An 18,877-nucleotide genomic window follows, 5' to 3' on the forward strand; every position below is an offset into this window, starting at 1 on the left:
TTCCTACCTACATGACTGCCTGCCTAAATATGTCCCAAACCTTCCTACCTACATGACTGCCTGCCTACATATGTCCCAAACCTTCCTACCTACATGACTGTCTGTCTAGATATGTCCCAAACCTTCCTACCTCTATGACTGTCTAAATATGTCCCAAACCTTCCTACCTACATGACTGCCTGCCTAAATATGTCCCAAACCTTCCTACCTACATGACTGCCTGCCTAAATATGTCCCAAACCTTCCTACCTACATGACTGTCTGTCTAGATATGTCCCAAACCTTCCTACCTCTATGACTGTCTAAATATGTCCCAAACCTTCCTACCTACATGACTGCCTGCCTAAATATGTCCCAAACCTTCCTACCTACATGACTGCCTGCCTAAAAATGTCCCAAACCTTCCTACCTACATGACTGTCTTTCTAGATATGTCCCAAACCTTCCTACCTACATGACTGCCTGCCTAAATATGTCCCAAACCTTCCTACCTACATGACTGCCTGTCTAAATATGTCCCAAACCTTTCTACCTACATGACTGCCTGTCTAAATATGTCCCAAACCTTCCTACCTACATGACTGCCTGTCTAAATATGTCCCAAACCTTCCTACCTACATGACTGCCTGCCTAAATATGTCCCAAACCTTCCTACCTACATGACTGCCTGTCTAAATATGTCCCAAACCTTCCTACCTACATGACTGCCTGTCTAAATATGTCCCAAACCTTCCTACCTACATGACTGCCTGCCTAAATATGTCCCAAACCTTCCTACCTACATGACTGTCTGTCTAGATATGTCCCAAACCTTCCTACCTCTATGACTGTCTAAATATGTCCCAAACCTTCCTACCTACATGACTGCCTGCCTAAATATGTCCCAAACCTTCCTACCTACATGACTGCCTGCCTAAAAATGTCCCAAACCTTCCTACCTACATGACTGTCTTTCTAGATATGTCCCAAACCTTCCTACCTACATGACTGCCTGCCTAAATATGTCCCAAACCTTCCTACCTACATGACTGCCTGCCTAAATATGTCCGAAACCTTCCTACCTACATGACTGCCTGTCTAAATATGTCCCAAACCTTTCTACCTACATGACTGCCTGTCTAAATATGTCCCAAACCTTCCTACCTACATGATTGCCTGTCTAAATATGTCCCAAACCTTCCTACCTACATGACTGCCTGTCTAAATATGTCCCAAACCTTCCTACCTACATGACTGCCTGTCTAAATATGTCCCAAACCTTCCTACCTACATGACTGTCTTTCTAGATATGTCCCAAACCTTCCTACCTACATGACTGCCTGCCTAAATATGTCCCAAACCTTCCTACCTACATGACTGCCTGCCTAAATATGTCACAAACCTTCCTACCTACATGACTGCCTGCCTAAATATGTCCCAAACCTTCCTACCTACATGACTGTCTTTCTAGATATGTCCCAAACCTTCCTACCTACATGACTGTCTTTCTAGATATGTCCCAAACCTTCCTACCTACATGACTGCCTGTCTAAATATGTCCCAAACCTTCCTACCTACATGACTGTCTTTCTAGATATGTCCCAAACCTTCCTACCTACATGACTGTCTTTTTAGATATGTCCCAAACCTTCCTACCTACATGACTGCCTGTCTAAATATGTCCCAAACCTTCCTACCTACATGACTGCCTGTCTAAATATGTCCCAAACCTTCCTACCTACATGACTGCCTGCCTAAATATGTCCCAAACCTTCCTACCTACATGACTGCCTGCCTACATATGTCCCAAACCTTCCTACCTACATGACTGTCTGTCTAGATATGTCCCAAACCTTCCTACCTCTATGACTGTCTAAATATGTCCCAAACCTTCCTACCTACATGACTGCCTGCCTAAATATGTCCCAAACCTTCCTACCTACATGACTGCCTGCCTAAATATGTCCCAAACCTTCCTACCGACATGACTGTCTGTCTAGATATGTCCCAAACCTTCCTACCTCTATGACTGTCTAAATATGTCCCAAACCTTCCTACCTACATGACTGCCTGCCTAAATATGTCCCAAACCTTCCTACCTACATGACTGCCTGCCTAAATATGTCCCAAACCTTCCTACCTACATGACTGCCTGTCTAAATATGTCCCAAACCTTCCTACCTACATGACTGCCTGTCTAAATATGTCCCAAACCTTCCTACCTACATGACTGCCTGCCTAAATATGTCCCAAACCTTCCTACCTACATGACTGCCTGCCTAAATATGTCCCAAACCTTCCTACCTACATGACTGCCTGCCTACATATGTCCCAAACCTTCCTACCTACATGACTGTCTGTCTAGATATGTCCCAAACCTTCCTACCTCTATGACTGTCTAAATATGTCCCAAACCTTCCTACCTACATGACTGCCTGCCTAAATATGTCCCAAACCTTCCTACCTACATGACTGCCTGCCTAAATATGTCCCAAACCTTCCTACCTACATGACTGCCTGCCTACATATGTCCCAAACCTTCCTACCTACATGACTGTCTGTCTAGATATGTCCCAAACCTTCCTACCTCTATGACTGTCTAAATATGTCCCAAACCTTCCTACCTACATGACTGCCTGCCTAAATATGTCCCAAACCTTCCTACCTACATGACTGCCTGCCTAAATATGTCCCAAACCTTCCTACCTACATGACTGTCTGTCTAGATATGTCCCAAACCTTCCTACCTCTATGACTGTCTAAATATGTCCCAAACCTTCCTACCTACATGACTGCCTGCCTAAATATGTCCCAAACCTTCCTACCTACATGACTGCCTGCCTAAAAATGTCCCAAACCTTCCTACCTACATGACTGTCTTTCTAGATATGTCCCAAACCTTCCTACCTACATGACTGCCTGCCTAAATATGTCCCAAACCTTCCTACCTACATGACTGCCTGCCTAAATATGTCCCAAACCTTCCTACCTACATGACTGTCTGTCTAGATATGTCCCAAACCTTCCTACCTCTATGACTGTCTAAATATGTCCCAAACCTTCCTACCTACATGACTGCCTGCCTAAATATGTCCCAAACCTTCCTACCTACATGACTGCCTGCCTAAAAATGTCCCAAACCTTCCTACCTACATGACTGTCTTTCTAGATATGTCCCAAACCTTCCTACCTACATGACTGCCTGCCTAAATATGTCCCAAACCTTCCTACCTACATGACTGCCTGCCTAAATATGTCCGAAACCTTCCTACCTACATGACTGCCTGTCTAAATATGTCCCAAACCTTTCTACCTACATGACTGCCTGTCTAAATATGTCCCAAACCTTCCTACCTACATGATTGCCTGTCTAAATATGTCCCAAACCTTCCTACCTACATGACTGCCTGTCTAAATATGTCCCAAACCTTCCTACCTACATGACTGCCTGTCTAAATATGTCCCAAACCTTCCTACCTACATGACTGTCTTTCTAGATATGTCCCAAACCTTCCTACCTACATGACTGCCTGCCTAAATATGTCCCAAACCTTCCTACCTACATGACTGCCTGCCTAAATATGTCACAAACCTTCCTACCTACATGACTGTCTTTCTAGATATGTCCCAAACCTTCCTACCTACATGACTGCCTGCCTAAATATGTCCCAAACCTTCCTACCTACATGACTGCCTGCCTAAATATGTCACAAACCTTCCTACCTACATGACTGCCTGCCTAAATATGTCCCAAACCTTCCTACCTACATGACTGTCTTTCTAGATGTGTCCCAAACCTTCCTACCTACATGACTGCCTGTCTAAATATGTCCCAAACCTTCCTACCTACATGACTGTCTTTCTAGATATGTCCCAAACCTTCCTACCTACATGACTGTCTTTTTAGATATGTCCCAAACCTTCCTACCTACATGACTGCCTGTCTAAATATGTCCCAAACCTTCCTACCTACATGACTGCCTGTCTAAATATGTCCCAAACCTTCCTACCTACATGACTGCCTGCCTAAATATGTCCCAAACCTTCCTACCTACATGACTGCCTGCCTAAATATGTCCCAAACCTTCCTACCTCCATGACTGCCTGCCTAAATATGTCCCAAACCTTCCTACCTACATGACTGCCTGCCTAAATATGTCCCAAACCTTCCTACCTCCATGACTGCCTGCCTAAATATGTCCCAAACCTTCCTACCTACATGACTGCCTGCCTAATTATGTCCCAAACCTTCCTACCTACATGACATTTTTAAAGCACAGCTCAAGACCTACGTCTACAATCTTGCTTTTAATTGATCTTTTAAATTCCTTGTTATTCATGTCTTCACTGTATTGCATTACTGCTATTATTTTAATGTTTTATGCCTTGCTTTTCTTTTCTTTCTTTCTCCATTGCTCTGTAAAGCACTTTCAGCTGCATTTCATGTCATGAAAGGTGCTATACAAATGTTGTATTATATACAAATGTTGTATTATTATTAGAGCTGGGACTCGATTACAAATTTTAATCTAATTAATCAGAGGCTTTGTAGTTAATTAATCTCGATTAATCGCATTTTAATCGCATATCATTATTTGACCGAGAACAGTGAGAAAGCTATTTTTTCAAATGGATTTTGGTATACTAGTGAATCAATGAATAGTGAATACATAAGTTTAAGCAATAAAACATTGTTTTTGTAGTAATAATAGGGGTAATAAATTATAATAGTCTCAAATTTAATAATTTATATAGCGTTAATTTTTTTAACACGTTCATTTTTCTGTAGTTAATTAATCTCAATTAACGCGTTAAAGTCCCGGCCCTAATTATTATTATTATTATTATTATTAGAATGCAGTATAGTACATTAGTGGCAGCGGTGGCCGAACGGATAGCGGATCGGTCTTGATACCGGAAGGTCGCCAGTTCGAATCAGCGGTCCGACACGTTAAAATTACCACCGCTGAAGTGCCCTTGAGCAAGGCATTGAACCACTACGATGAAATGTTCTATGAGCAGGGCCTGGCTGGAAACAAGTTCTTGAGCTTAGCCCAGATACCCTGGGTAAATATAGTTTTCATTTCATTTCACACACAACCACAATAAAAACAACAGAGAAAAACCAAAAAAACAAACAAAACAGAATTGTAATGTTTAAATCTTCATCTTCGTTTTGAGTTTTCCCCACAATGAACAGTAACCGACTAGTTCCTGAAGATGGCAGTATTGCACCACAGTAAGGAGGACACTGGCTGTTTTATGAACATTTCTGAACATTAAATGTGAGAAAACAAGACTAAGTATTCAAGAGAGGAGAAAAACTGATTTGTATATGTTTTTTTGAGTGGTGTAAACCACTCCTACGACTGGCTTTGTTAGTTTACGTGTCTGTCTGTCTGTCTGTCTGTCTGTTCGTAAAAAATTAGCATGGTTGCTATGGTCACCCAGTTCACATGGGTGTGATTTCATTACGTCAGACATTACGTCAGACCACAGCTGATCAGTCTATATAAGACCTTACACAACTCAGTTCATACGGGTGTGATTTTTTACATACTAGAGCATGTCTGAAATAAATGTCAGAGCTGAAATCGATGTAAATATGAAATAAATAATTAAACATGTAGCTAGGTGTAATGTTAGAGACCACAGAAGACATGTAAATATGAAATAAATGCTTAAACATGTAGCTAGGTGTAATGTTAGAGACCACAGAAGACATGTAAATATGAAATAAATGCTTAAACATGTAGCTAGGTGTAATGTTAGAGTCCACAGAAGACATGTAAATATGAAATAAATGCTTAAACATGTAGCTAGGTGTAATGTTAGAGACCACAGAAGACATGTAAATATGAAATAAATGCTTAAACATGTAGCTAGGTGTAATGTTAGAGTCCACAGAAGACATGTAAATATGAAATAAATGCTTAAACATGTAGCTAGGTGTAATGTTAGAGACCACAGAAGTGAACCTTTTCAAGCCTGTTTTCTCAACTCGCTGTTTCTCTGCAAGACATTACTCTATAAGCCATATCTCCAAAACTGGTGGGTCAAACTGAACAACCAATATGTCAATTTGAAGCTATGATTCCCTGCTTTCAGATGACATGAGAAAAACAAGGCATAAAGGTCCCTGCACACTAGAGTAAAGGTCCTGCACACTAGAGCATAAAGGTCCTGCACACTAGAGTAAAGGTCCTGCACACTAGAGCATAAAGGTCCTGCACACTAGAGCGCATCACAAAGGTCCTGCACACTAGAGCATAAAGGTCCTGCACACTAGAGCGCATCATAAAGGTCCTGCACACTAGAGCACATCATAAAGGTCCTGCACACTAGAGCACATCATAAAGGTCCTGCACACTAGAGCACATCATAAAGGTCCTGCACACTAGAGTAAAGGTCCTGCACACTAGAGCACATCATAAAGGTCCTGCACACTAGAGTAAATGTCCTGCACACTAGAGCATAAAGGTCCTGCACACTAGAGCATAAAGGTCCTGCACACTAGAGCATAAAGGTCCTGCACACTAGAGCGCATCATAAAGGTCCTGCACACTAGAGCACATCATAAAGGTCCTGCACACTAGAGCACATCATAAAGGTCCTGCACACTAGAGCACATCATAAAGGTCCTGCACACTAGAGTAAAGGTCCTGCACACTAGAGCACATCATAAAGGTCCTGCACACTAGAGCACATCATAAAGGTCCTGCACACTAGAGCACATCATAAAGGTCCTGCACACTAGAGCACATCATAAAGGTCCTGCACACTAGAGCACATCATAAAGGTCCTGCACACTAGAGCACATCATAAAGGTCCTGCACACTAGAGCACATCATAAAGGTCCTGCACACTAGAGCACATCATAAAGGTCCTGCACACTAGAGCGCATCATAAAGGTCCTGCACACTAGAGCACATCATAAAGGTCCTGCACACTAGAGCGCATCATAAAGGTCCTGCACACTAGAGCGCATCATAAAGGTCCTGCACACTAGAGCACATCATAAAGGTCCTGCACACTAGAGCATAAAGGTCCTGCACACTAGAGCACATCATAAAGGTCCTGCACACTAGAGCACATCATAAAGGTCCTTCACACTAGAGCACATCATAAAGGTCCTGCACACTAGAGCACATCATAAAGGTCCTGCACACTAGAGTAAAGGTCCTGCACACTAGAGCACATCATAAAGGTCCTGCACACTAGAGCACATCATAAAGGTCCTGCACACTAGAGCATAAAGGTCCTGCACACTAGAGCACATCATAAAGGTCCTGCACACTAGAGCACATCATAAAGGTCCTGCACACTAGAGCACATCATAAAGGTCCTGCACACTAGAGCACATCATAAAGGTCCTGCACACTAGAGCATAAAGGTCCTGCACACTAGAGCACATCATAAAGGTCCTGCACACTAGAGCACATCATAAAGGTCCTGCACACTAGAGCACATCATAAAGGTCCTGCACACTAGAGCATAAAGGTCCTGCACACTAGAGCACATCATAAAGGTCCTGCACACTAGAGCATAAAGGTCCTGCACACTAGAGCACATCATAAAGGTCCTGCACACTAGAGCACATCATAAAGGTCCTGCACACTAGAGCACATCATAAAGGTCCTGCACACTAGAGCACATCATAAAGGTCCTGCACACTAGAGCACATCATAAAGGTCCTGCACACTAGAGCACATCATAAAGGTCCTGCACACTAGAGCACATCATAAAGGTCCTGCACACTAGAGCACATCATAAAGGTCCTGCACACTAGAGCACATCATAAAGGTCCTGCACACTAGAGCGCATCATAAAGGTCCTGCACACTAGAGCACATCATAAAGGTCCTGCACACTAGAGCGCATCATAAAGGTCCTGCACACTAGAGCGCATCATAAAGGTCCTGCACACTAGAGCATAAAGGTCCTGCACACTAGAGCACATCATAAAGGTCCTGCACACTAGAGCACATCATAAAGGTCCTGCACACTAGAGCACATCATAAAGGTCCTGCACACTAGAGCACATCATAAAGGTCCTGCACACTAGAGCACATCATAAAGGTCCTGCACACTAGAGCACATCATAAAGGTCCTGCACACTAGAGCACATCATAAAGGTCCTGCACACTAGAGCACATCATAAAGGTCCTGCACACTAGAGCACATCATAAAGGTCCTGCACACTAGAGCGCATCATAAAGGTCCTGCACACTAGAGCACATCATAAAGGTCCTGCACACTAGAGCACATCATAAAGGTCCTGCACACTAGAGCGCATCATAAAGGTCCTGCACACTAGAGCACATCATAAAGGTCCTGCACACTAGAGCACATCATAAAGGTCCTGCACACTAGAGCACATCATAAAGGTCCTGCACACTAGAGCACATCATAAAGGTCCTGCACACTAGAGCACATCATAAAGGTCCTGCACACTAGAGCACATCATAAAGGTCCTGCACACTAGAGCGCATCATAAAGGTCCTGCACACTAGAGCACATCATAAAGGTCCTGCACACTAGAGCGCATCATAAAGGTCCTGCACACTAGAGCGCATCATAAAGGTCCTGCACACTAGAGCATAAAGGTCCTGCACACTAGAGCACATCATAAAGGTCCTGCACACTAGAGCACATCATAAAGGTCCTGCACACTAGAGCACATCATAAAGGTCCTGCACACTAGAGCACATCATAAAGGTCCTGCACACTAGAGCACATCATAAAGGTCCTGCACACTAGAGCACATCATAAAGGTCCTGCACACTAGAGCACATCATAAAGGTCCTGCACACTAGAGCACATCATAAAGGTCCTGCACACTAGAGCGCATCATAAAGGTCCTGCACACTAGAGCAAGACATAAAGGTCCTGCACACTAGAGCACATCATAAAGGTCCTGCACACTAGAGCACATCATAAAGGTCCTGCACACTAGAGCACATCATAAAGGTCCTGCACACTAGAGCAAGACATAAAGGTCCTGCACACTAGAGCACATCATAAAGGTCCTGCACACTAGAGCAAGACATAAAGGTCCTGCACACTAGAGCACATCATAAAGGTCCCTGCACACTAGAGTAAAGGTCCTGCACACTAGAGCAAGACATAAAGGTCCTGCACACTAGAGCAAGACATAAAGGTCCTGCACACTAGAGCAAGGCATAAAGGTCCCTGCACACTAGAGTAAAGGTCCTGCACACTAGAGCAAGGCATAAAGGTCCCTGCACACTAGAGTAAAGGTCCTGCACACTAGAGCACATCATAAAGGTCCTGCACACTAGAGCAAGACATAAAGGTCCTGCACACTAGAGCACATCATAAAGGTCCTGCACACTAGAGCAAGACATAAAGGTCCTGCACACTAGAGCACATCATAAAGGTCCTGCACACTAGAGCACATCATAAAGGTCCTGCACACTAGAGCAAGACATAAAGGTCCTGCACACTAGAGCACATCATAAAGGTCCTGCACACTAGAGCACATCATAAAGGTCCTGCACACTAGAGCATAAAGGTCCTGCACACTAGAGCACATCATAAAGGTCCTGCACACTAGAGCACATCATAAAGGTCCTGCACACTAGAGCACATCATAAAGGTCCTGCACACTAGAGCACATCATAAAGGTCCTGCACACTAGAGCACATCATAAAGGTCCTGCACACTAGAGCGCATCATAAAGGTCCTGCACACTAGAGCGCATCATAAAGGTCCTGCACACTAGAGCACATCATAAAGGTCCTGCACACTAGAGCACATCATAAAGGTCCTGCACACTAGAGCGCATCATAAAGGTCCTGCACACTAGAGCGCATCATAAAGGTCCTGCACACTAGAGTAAAGGTCCTGCACACTAGAGCACATCATAAAGGTCCTGCACACTAGAGCACATCATAAAGGTCCTGCACACTAGAGTAAAGGTCCTGCACACTAGAGCGCATCATAAAGGTCCTGCACACTAGAGCACATCATAAAGGTCCTGCACACTAGAGCACATCATAAAGGTCCTGCACACTAGAGCGCATCATAAAGGTCCTGCACACTAGAGTAAAGGTCCTGCACACTAGAGCGCATCATAAAGGTCCTGCACACTAGAGCACATCATAAAGGTCCTGCACACTAGAGCGCATCATAAAGGTCCTGCACACTAGAGTAAAGGTCCTGCACACTAGAGCGCATCATAAAGGTCCTGCACACTAGAGCACATCATAAAGGTCCTGCACACTAGAGCACATCATAAAGGTCCTGCACACTAGAGCGCATCATAAAGGTCCTGCACACTAGAGCAAGACATAAAGGTCCTGCACACTAGAGCACATCATAAAGGTCCTGCACACTAGAGCACATCATAAAGGTCCTGCACACTAGAGTAAAGGTCCTGCACACTAGAGCTGCACACTAGAGCGCATCTTTCAGAGTTTTAGCGGCGTTTCTCCATCGGTTTTCCGAAAAACGCGTCCAGTGTTCAAACCACCTTGTGTCCTATAAAAATAAAAGAACGCATCAGGAAATATCGATATGGGCAGATACTCAAAATCAAATGATCAGAGTTTTTTTCTTCCTTTGAGAAAGTCTCCTAAGACTCAAATAGTGGCTCCAGGATGACCAGAACCAAACAGAATGAATTATCACCTGTGTTGTTGTGCATGAGGAGCTGGGCGGAGGGGGGGGGTTGGGCATGAGGAGCTGGGCGGAGGGGGGGGGGGTTGGGCATGAGGAGCTGGGCGGAGGGGGGGGGGGTTGGGCATGATGAGCTGGGCGGAGGGGGGGGGGGTTGGGCATGAGGAGCTGGGCGGAGGGGGGGGGGGTTGGGCATGATGAGCTGGGCGGAGGGGGGGGGGTTGGGCATGATGAGCTGGGCGGAGGGGGGGGGGGGGTTGGGCATGATGAGCTGGGCGGAGGGGGGGGGTTGGGCATGAGGAGCTGGGCGGAGGGGGGGGGGGTTGGGCATGAGGAGCTGGGCGGAGGGGGGGGTTGGGCATGATGAGCTGGGCGGAGGGGGGGGGGTTGGGCATGACGAGCTGGGCGGAGGGGGGGGGGTTGGGCATGATGAGCTGGGCGGAGGGGGGGGTTGGGCATGATGAGCTGGGCGGAGGGGGGGGGGGTTGGGCATGACGAGCTGGGCGGAGGGGGGGGTTGGGCATGATGAGCTGGGCGGAGGGGGGGGGGGTTGGGCATGACGAGCTGGGCGGAGGGGGGGGGGTTGGGCATGAGGAGCTGGGCGGAGGGGGGGGGGGTTGGGCATGATGAGCTGGGCGGAGGGGGGGGTTGGGCATGATGAGCTGGGCGGAGGGGGGGGGGTTGGGCATGACGAGCTGGGCGGAGGGGGGGGGGGTTGGGCATGAGGAGCTGGGCGGAGGGGGGGGGGGTTGGGCATGATGAGCTGGGCGGAGGGGGGGGGGGTTGGGCATGACGAGCTGGGCGGAGGGGGGGGGGGTTGGGCATGATGAGCTGGGCGGAGGGGGGGGGGGTTGGGCATGACGAGCTGGGCGGAGGGGGGGGGGTTGGGCATGATGAGCTGGGCGGAGGGGGGGGGTTGGGCATGATGAGCTGGGCGGAGGGGGGGGGGTTGGGCATGAGGAGCTGGGCGGAGGGGGGGGGGGGTTGGGCATGATGAGCTGGGCGGAGGGGGGGGTTGGGCATGACGAGCTGGGCGGAGGGGGGGGGGGTTGGGCATGATGAGCTGGGCGGAGGGGGGGGGGTTGGGCATGACGAGCTGGGCGGAGGGGGGGGGGTTGGGCATGAGGAGCTGGGCGGAGGGGGGGGGGGTTGGGCATGATGAGCTGGGCGGAGGGGGGGGGGTTGGGCATGATGAGCTGGGCGGAGGGGGGGGGGGGTTGGGCATGATGAGCTGGGCGGAGGGGGGGGGGTTGGGCATGATGAGCTGGGCGGAGGGGGGGGGGGGTTGGGCATGATGAGCTGGGCGGAGGGGGGGGTTGGGCATGATGAGCTGGGCGGAGGGGGGGGGGGTTGGGCATGATGAGCTGGGCGGAGGGGGGGGGTTGGGCATGATGAGCTGGGCGGAGGGGGGGGGGTTGGGCATGATGAGCTGGGCGGAGGGGGGGGGGTTGGGCATGACGAGCTGGGCGGAGGGGGGGGGGGGGTTGGGCATGATGAGCTGGGCGGAGGGGGGGGGGTTGGGCATGACGAGCTGGGCGGAGGGGGGGGTTGGGCATGATGAGCTGGGCGGAGGGGGGGGTTGGGCATGACGAGCTGGGCGGAGGGGGGGGTTGGGCATGATGAGCTGGGCGGAGGGATATGGGACGGGGGTTTGCAACGTATTAAGTTTGCTGTTAAAAGCCTTGACGTCATTTTCCACCATAAAGGCTTAACGTTGACTATCCTTGTGTTATGAAACCTCTCTGGACTCTAACGGTTTGTTTTAAAAATGCTAATTGTGGTCATGGGGGGTGTGGCTGACTTGGTACTGTAGCCTATAGGAGACATTTATCATGTTATTATGATAGGCTTAAAAACCACATCTAGCAGGAAAAGAGAGAATGAGAGAGAGAGAGAGATCTTTACAACAGAAAGACAACTATTAATGTGAACACTGATGCCTGTCAGTCACAATGCGGGACAGGGTCTCAATGTGAACACTGATGCCTGTCAGTCACAATGTGGGACAGACAGGGTCTCAATGTGGGACAGACAGGGTCTCAATGTGGGACAGACAGGGTCTCAATGTGGGACAGACAGGGTCTCAATGTGGGACAGACAGGGTCTCAATGTGGGACAGACAGGGTCTCAATGTGGGACAGACAGGGTCTCAATGTGGGACAGACAGGGTCTCAATGTGGGACAGACAGGGTCTCAATGTGGGACAGACAGGGTCTCAATGTGGGACAGACAGGGTCTCAATGGGGGACAGACAGGGTCTCAATGTGGGACAGACAGGGTCTCAATGTGGGACAGACAGGGTCTCAATGTGGGACAGACAGGGTCTCAATGTGGGACAGACAGGGTCTCAATGTGGGACAGACAGGGTCTCAATGTGGGACAGACAGGGTCTCAATGTGGGACAGACAGGGTCTCAATGTGGGACAGACAGGGTCTCAATGTGGGACAGACAGGGTCTCAATGTGGGACAGACAGGGTCTCAATGTGGGACAGACAGGGTCTCAATGTGGGACAGACAGGGTGTCAATGGGGGACAGACAGGGTCTCAATGTGGGACAGACAGGGTCTCAATGTGGGACAGACAGGGTCTCAATGGGGGACAGACAGGGTCTCAATGTGGGACAGACAGGGTCTCAATGTGGGACAGACAGGGTCTCAATGTGGGACAGACAGGGTCTCAATGTGGGACAGACAGGGTCTCAATGTGGGACAGACAGGGTCTCAATGGGGGACAGACAGGGTCTCAATGTGGGACAGACAGGGTCTCAATGGGGGACAGACAGGGTCTCAATGTGGGACAGACAGGGTCTCAATGTGGGACAGACAGGGTCTCAATGGGGGACAGACAGGGTCTCAATGTGGGACAGACAGGGTCTCAATGTGGGACAGACAGGGTCTCAATGTGGGACAGACAGGGTCTCAATGTGGGACAGACAGGGTCTCAATGTGGGACAGACAGGGTCTCAATGTGGGACAGACAGGGTCTCAATGTGGGACAGACAGGGTCTCAATGGGGGACAGACAGGGTCTCAATGTGGGACAGACAGGGTCTCAATGTGGGACAGACAGGGTCTCAATGTGGGACAGACAGGGTCTCAATGGGGGACAGACAGGGTCTCAATGTGGGACAGACAGGGTCTCAATGTGGGACAGACAGGGTCTCAATGGGGGACAGACAGGGTCTCAATGTGGGACAGACAGGGTCTCAATGTGGGACAGACAGGGTCTCAATGTGGGACAGACAGGGTCTCAATGTGGGACAGACAGGGTCTCAATGTGGGACAGACAGGGTCTCAATGTGGGACAGACAGGGTCTCAATGTGGGACAGACAGGGTCTCAATGGGGGACAGACAGGGTCTCAATGTGGGACAGACAGGGTCTCAATGTGGGACAGACAGGGTCTCAATGTGGGACAGACAGGGTCTCAATGGGGGACAGACAGGGTCTCAATGGGGGACAGACAGGGTCTCAATGTGGGACAGACAGGGTCTCAATGTGGGACAGACAGGGTCTCAATGTGGGACAGACAGGGTCTCAATGGGGGACAGACAGGGTCTCAATGTGGGACAGACAGGGTCTCAATGGGGGACAGACAGGGTCTCAATGTGGGACAGACAGGGTCTCAATGGGGGACAGACAGGGTCTCAATGGGGGACAGACAGGGTCTCAATGTGGGACAGACAGGGTCTCAATGTGGGACAGACAGGGTCTCAATGTGGGACAGACAGGGTCTCAATGTGGGACAGACAGGGTCTCAATGGGGGACAGACAGGGTCTCAATGTGGGACAGACAGGGTCTCAATGTGGGACAGACAGGGTCTCAATGGGGGACAGACAGGGTCTCAATGTGGGACAGACAGGGTCTCAATGGGGGACAGACAGGGTCTCAATGGGGGACAGACAGGGACACGCACACACACCTACCTTCTGTGAAAAGGGGAGGAGTCCGGCACGCAGCATCATCACACAGCCTTTCAGCTCCACGTTGTTCTCCTGAAGAACCTCCATGTCTTCTGGTCGTCCATAGTTACCATACACTACCTTACCCTGGAGAACACACACAGTCCATAGTTACCATACACTACCTTACCCTGAAGAACACACAGTCCATAGTTACCATACACTACCTTACCCTGGAGAACACACAGTCCATAGTTACCATACACTACCTTACCCTGGAGAACACACAGTCCATAGTTACCATACACTACCTTACCCTGCACGCACACACACACACACACACACACACAGTCCATAGTTACCATACACTACCTTACCCTGGAGTTACCATACACTACCTTACCCTGCACGCACACACACACACACACACACACACACACACACACACACACACACACACACATAGTTACCATACACTACCTTATCCTGCACGCACACACACACACACACATAGTTACCATACACTACCTTATCCTGCACGCACACACACACACACACACACATAGTTACCATACACTACCTTATCCTGCACGCACACACACACACACACACACACACACACACACACACACACACACACACACACACATAGTTACCATACACTACCTTATCCTGCACGCACACACACACACACACACACACACACACACACACACACACACACACACACACACACACATAGTTACCATACACTACCTTATCCTGCACGCACACACACACACACACACACACATAGTTACCATACACTACCTTATCCTGCACGCACACACACACACACACATAGTTACCATACACTACCTTATCCTGCACGCACACACACACACACACATAGTTACCATACACTACCTTATCCTGCACGCACACACACACACACACACACACATAGTTACCATACACTACCTTATCCTGCACGCACACACACACACACACACACATAGTTACCATACACTACCTTATCCTGCACGCACACACACACACACACATAGTTACCATACACTACCTTATCCTGCACGCACACACACACACACACACACATAGTTACCATACACTACCTTATCCTGCACGCACACACACACACACACACACACATAGTTACCATACACTACCTTATCCTGCACGCACACACACACACACACACACATAGTTACCATACACTACCTTATCCTGCACGCACACACACACACACACACACACACACACACACACACACACACACACACACACACACACACATAGTTACCATACACTACCTTATCCTGCACGCACACACACACACACACACACACACACACACACACACACACACACACACACACACATAGTTACCATACACTACCTTATCCTGCACGCACACACACACACACACATAGTTACCATACACTACCTTATCCTGCACGCACACACACACACACACACACATAGTTACCATACACTACCTTATCCTGCACGCACACACACACACACACATAGTTACCATACACTACCTTATCCTGCACGCACACACACACACACACATAGTTACCATACACTACCTTATCCTGCACGCACACACACACACACACATAGTTACCATACACTACCTTATCCTGCACGCACACACACACACACACACACACATAGTTACCATACACTACCTTATCCTGCACGCACACACACACACACACACACATAGTTACCATACACTACCTTATCCTGCACGCACACACACACACACACATAGTTACCATACACTACCTTATCCTGCACGCACACACACACACACACACACATAGTTACCATACACTACCTTATCCTGCACACACACACACACACACACACACACACACACACACACACACACACATAGTTACCATACACTACCTTATCCTGCACGCACACACACACACACACATAGTTACCATACACTACCTTATCCTGCACGCACACACACACACACACACACACATAGTTACCATACACTACCTTATCCTGCACGCACACACACACACACACACACATAGTTACCATACACTACCTTACCCTGCACGCACACACACACACACACATAGTTACCATACACTACCTTATCCTGCACGCACACACACACACACACATAGTTACCATACACTACCTTACCCTGCACGCACACACACACACACACACACATAGTTACCATACACTACCTTATCCTGCACGCACACACACACACACACACACATAGTTACCATACACTACCTTATCCTGCACGCACACACACACACACACACACATAGTTACCATACACTACCTTACCCTGCACGCACACACACACACACACATAGTTACCATACACTACCTTACCCTGCACGCACACACACACACACATAGTTACCATACACTACCTTATCCTGCACGCACACACACACACACACACACATAGTTACCATACACTACCTTATCCTGCACGCACACACACACACACACATAGTTACCATACACTACCTTACCCTGCACGCACACACACACACACACATAGTTACCATACACTACCTTACCCTGCACGCACACACACACACACATAGTTACCATACACTACCTTATCCTGCACGCACACACACACACACACACACATAGTTACCATACACTACCTTATCCTGCACGCACACACACACACACACATAGTTACCATACACTACCTTACCCTGCACGCACACACACACACACACATAGTTACCATACACTACCTTACCCTGCACGCACACACACACACACATAGTTACCATACACTACCTTATCCTGCACGCACACACACACACACACACACATAGTTACCATACACTACCTTATCCTGCACGCACACACACACACACACATAGTTACCATACACTACCTTACCCTGCACGCACACACACACACACACATAGTTACCATACACTACCTTACCCTGCACGCACACACACACACACATAGTTACCATACACTACCTTATCCTGCACGCACACACACACACACACACACATAGTTACCATACACTACCTTACCCTGCACGCACACACACACACACACATAGTTACCATACACTACCTTACCCTGCACGCACACACACACACACATAGTTACCATACACTACCTTACCCTGCACGCACACACACACACACACATAGTTACCATACACTACCTTATCCTGCACGCACACACACACACACACATAGTTACCATACACTACCTTACCCTGGAGAACACACACACACACACATAGTTACCATACACTACCTTACCCTGCACGCACACACACACACACACATAGTTACCATAGTTACCATACACTACCTTACCCTGCACGCACACACACACACACACATAGTTACCATACACTACCTTACCCTGCACGAACACACACACACACACATAGTTACCATACACTACCTTACCCTGCACGCACACACACACACACACATAGTTACCATAGTTACCATACACTACCTTACCCTGGAGAACACACACACACACACATAGTTACCATACACTACCTTACCCTGCACGCACACACACACACACATAGTTACCATACACTACCTTACCCTGCACGCACACACACACACACACATAGTTACCATACACTACCTTACCCTGCACGCACACACACACACACACACACATAGTTACCATACACTACCTTACCCTGCACGCACACACACACACACATAGTTACCATACACTACCTTATCCTGCACGCACACACACACACACACACATAGTTACCATACACTACCTTATCCTGCACGCACACACACACACACATAGTTACCATACACTACCTTATCCTGCACGCACACACACACACACATAGTTACCATACACTACCTTATCCTGCACACACACACACACACACACATAGTTACCATACACTACCTTATCCTGCACGCACACACACACACACACACACACACATAGTTACCATACACTACCTTATCCTGCACGCACACACACACACACACACACATAGTTACCATACACTACCTTATCCTGCACGCACACACACACACACACACACATAGTTACCATACACTACCTTATCCTGCACGCACACACACACACACACACACATAGTTACCATACACTACCTTATCCTGCACGCACACACACACACACACACACATAGTTACCATACACTACCTTATCCTGCACGCACACACACACACACACACACATAGTTACCATACACTACCTTATCCTGCACGCACACACACACACACACATAGTTACCATACACTACCTTACCCTGCACGCACACACACACACACATAGTTACCATACACTACCTTACCCTGCACGCACA

At 48.2% G+C, this 18,877-nt stretch overlaps 1 protein-coding gene across 1 annotated transcript in view; it reads right to left on the bottom strand.

Moving 5' to 3' along the window:
- LOC306917777 (transferrin receptor protein 1-like) overlaps positions 1–18,877 on the bottom strand; it is a gene marked incomplete at its 3' end in the record, with an annotated part of 87,141 nt that overhangs the window by 36,601 nt on the left and 31,663 nt on the right. The window contains exon 4 of the mRNA XM_079530686.1: positions 14,545–14,667. Coding sequence (XP_079386812.1) covers positions 14,545–14,667 — 123 coding nt within the window. The remainder of the gene's footprint in view (positions 1–14,544; positions 14,668–18,877) is intronic.

Source organism: Electrona antarctica (assembly GCF_951216825.1).
Source record: "Electrona antarctica genome assembly, contig: scaffold_55, whole genome shotgun sequence".
Classification (NCBI taxonomy): domain Eukaryota; kingdom Metazoa; phylum Chordata; class Actinopteri; order Myctophiformes; family Myctophidae; genus Electrona; species Electrona antarctica.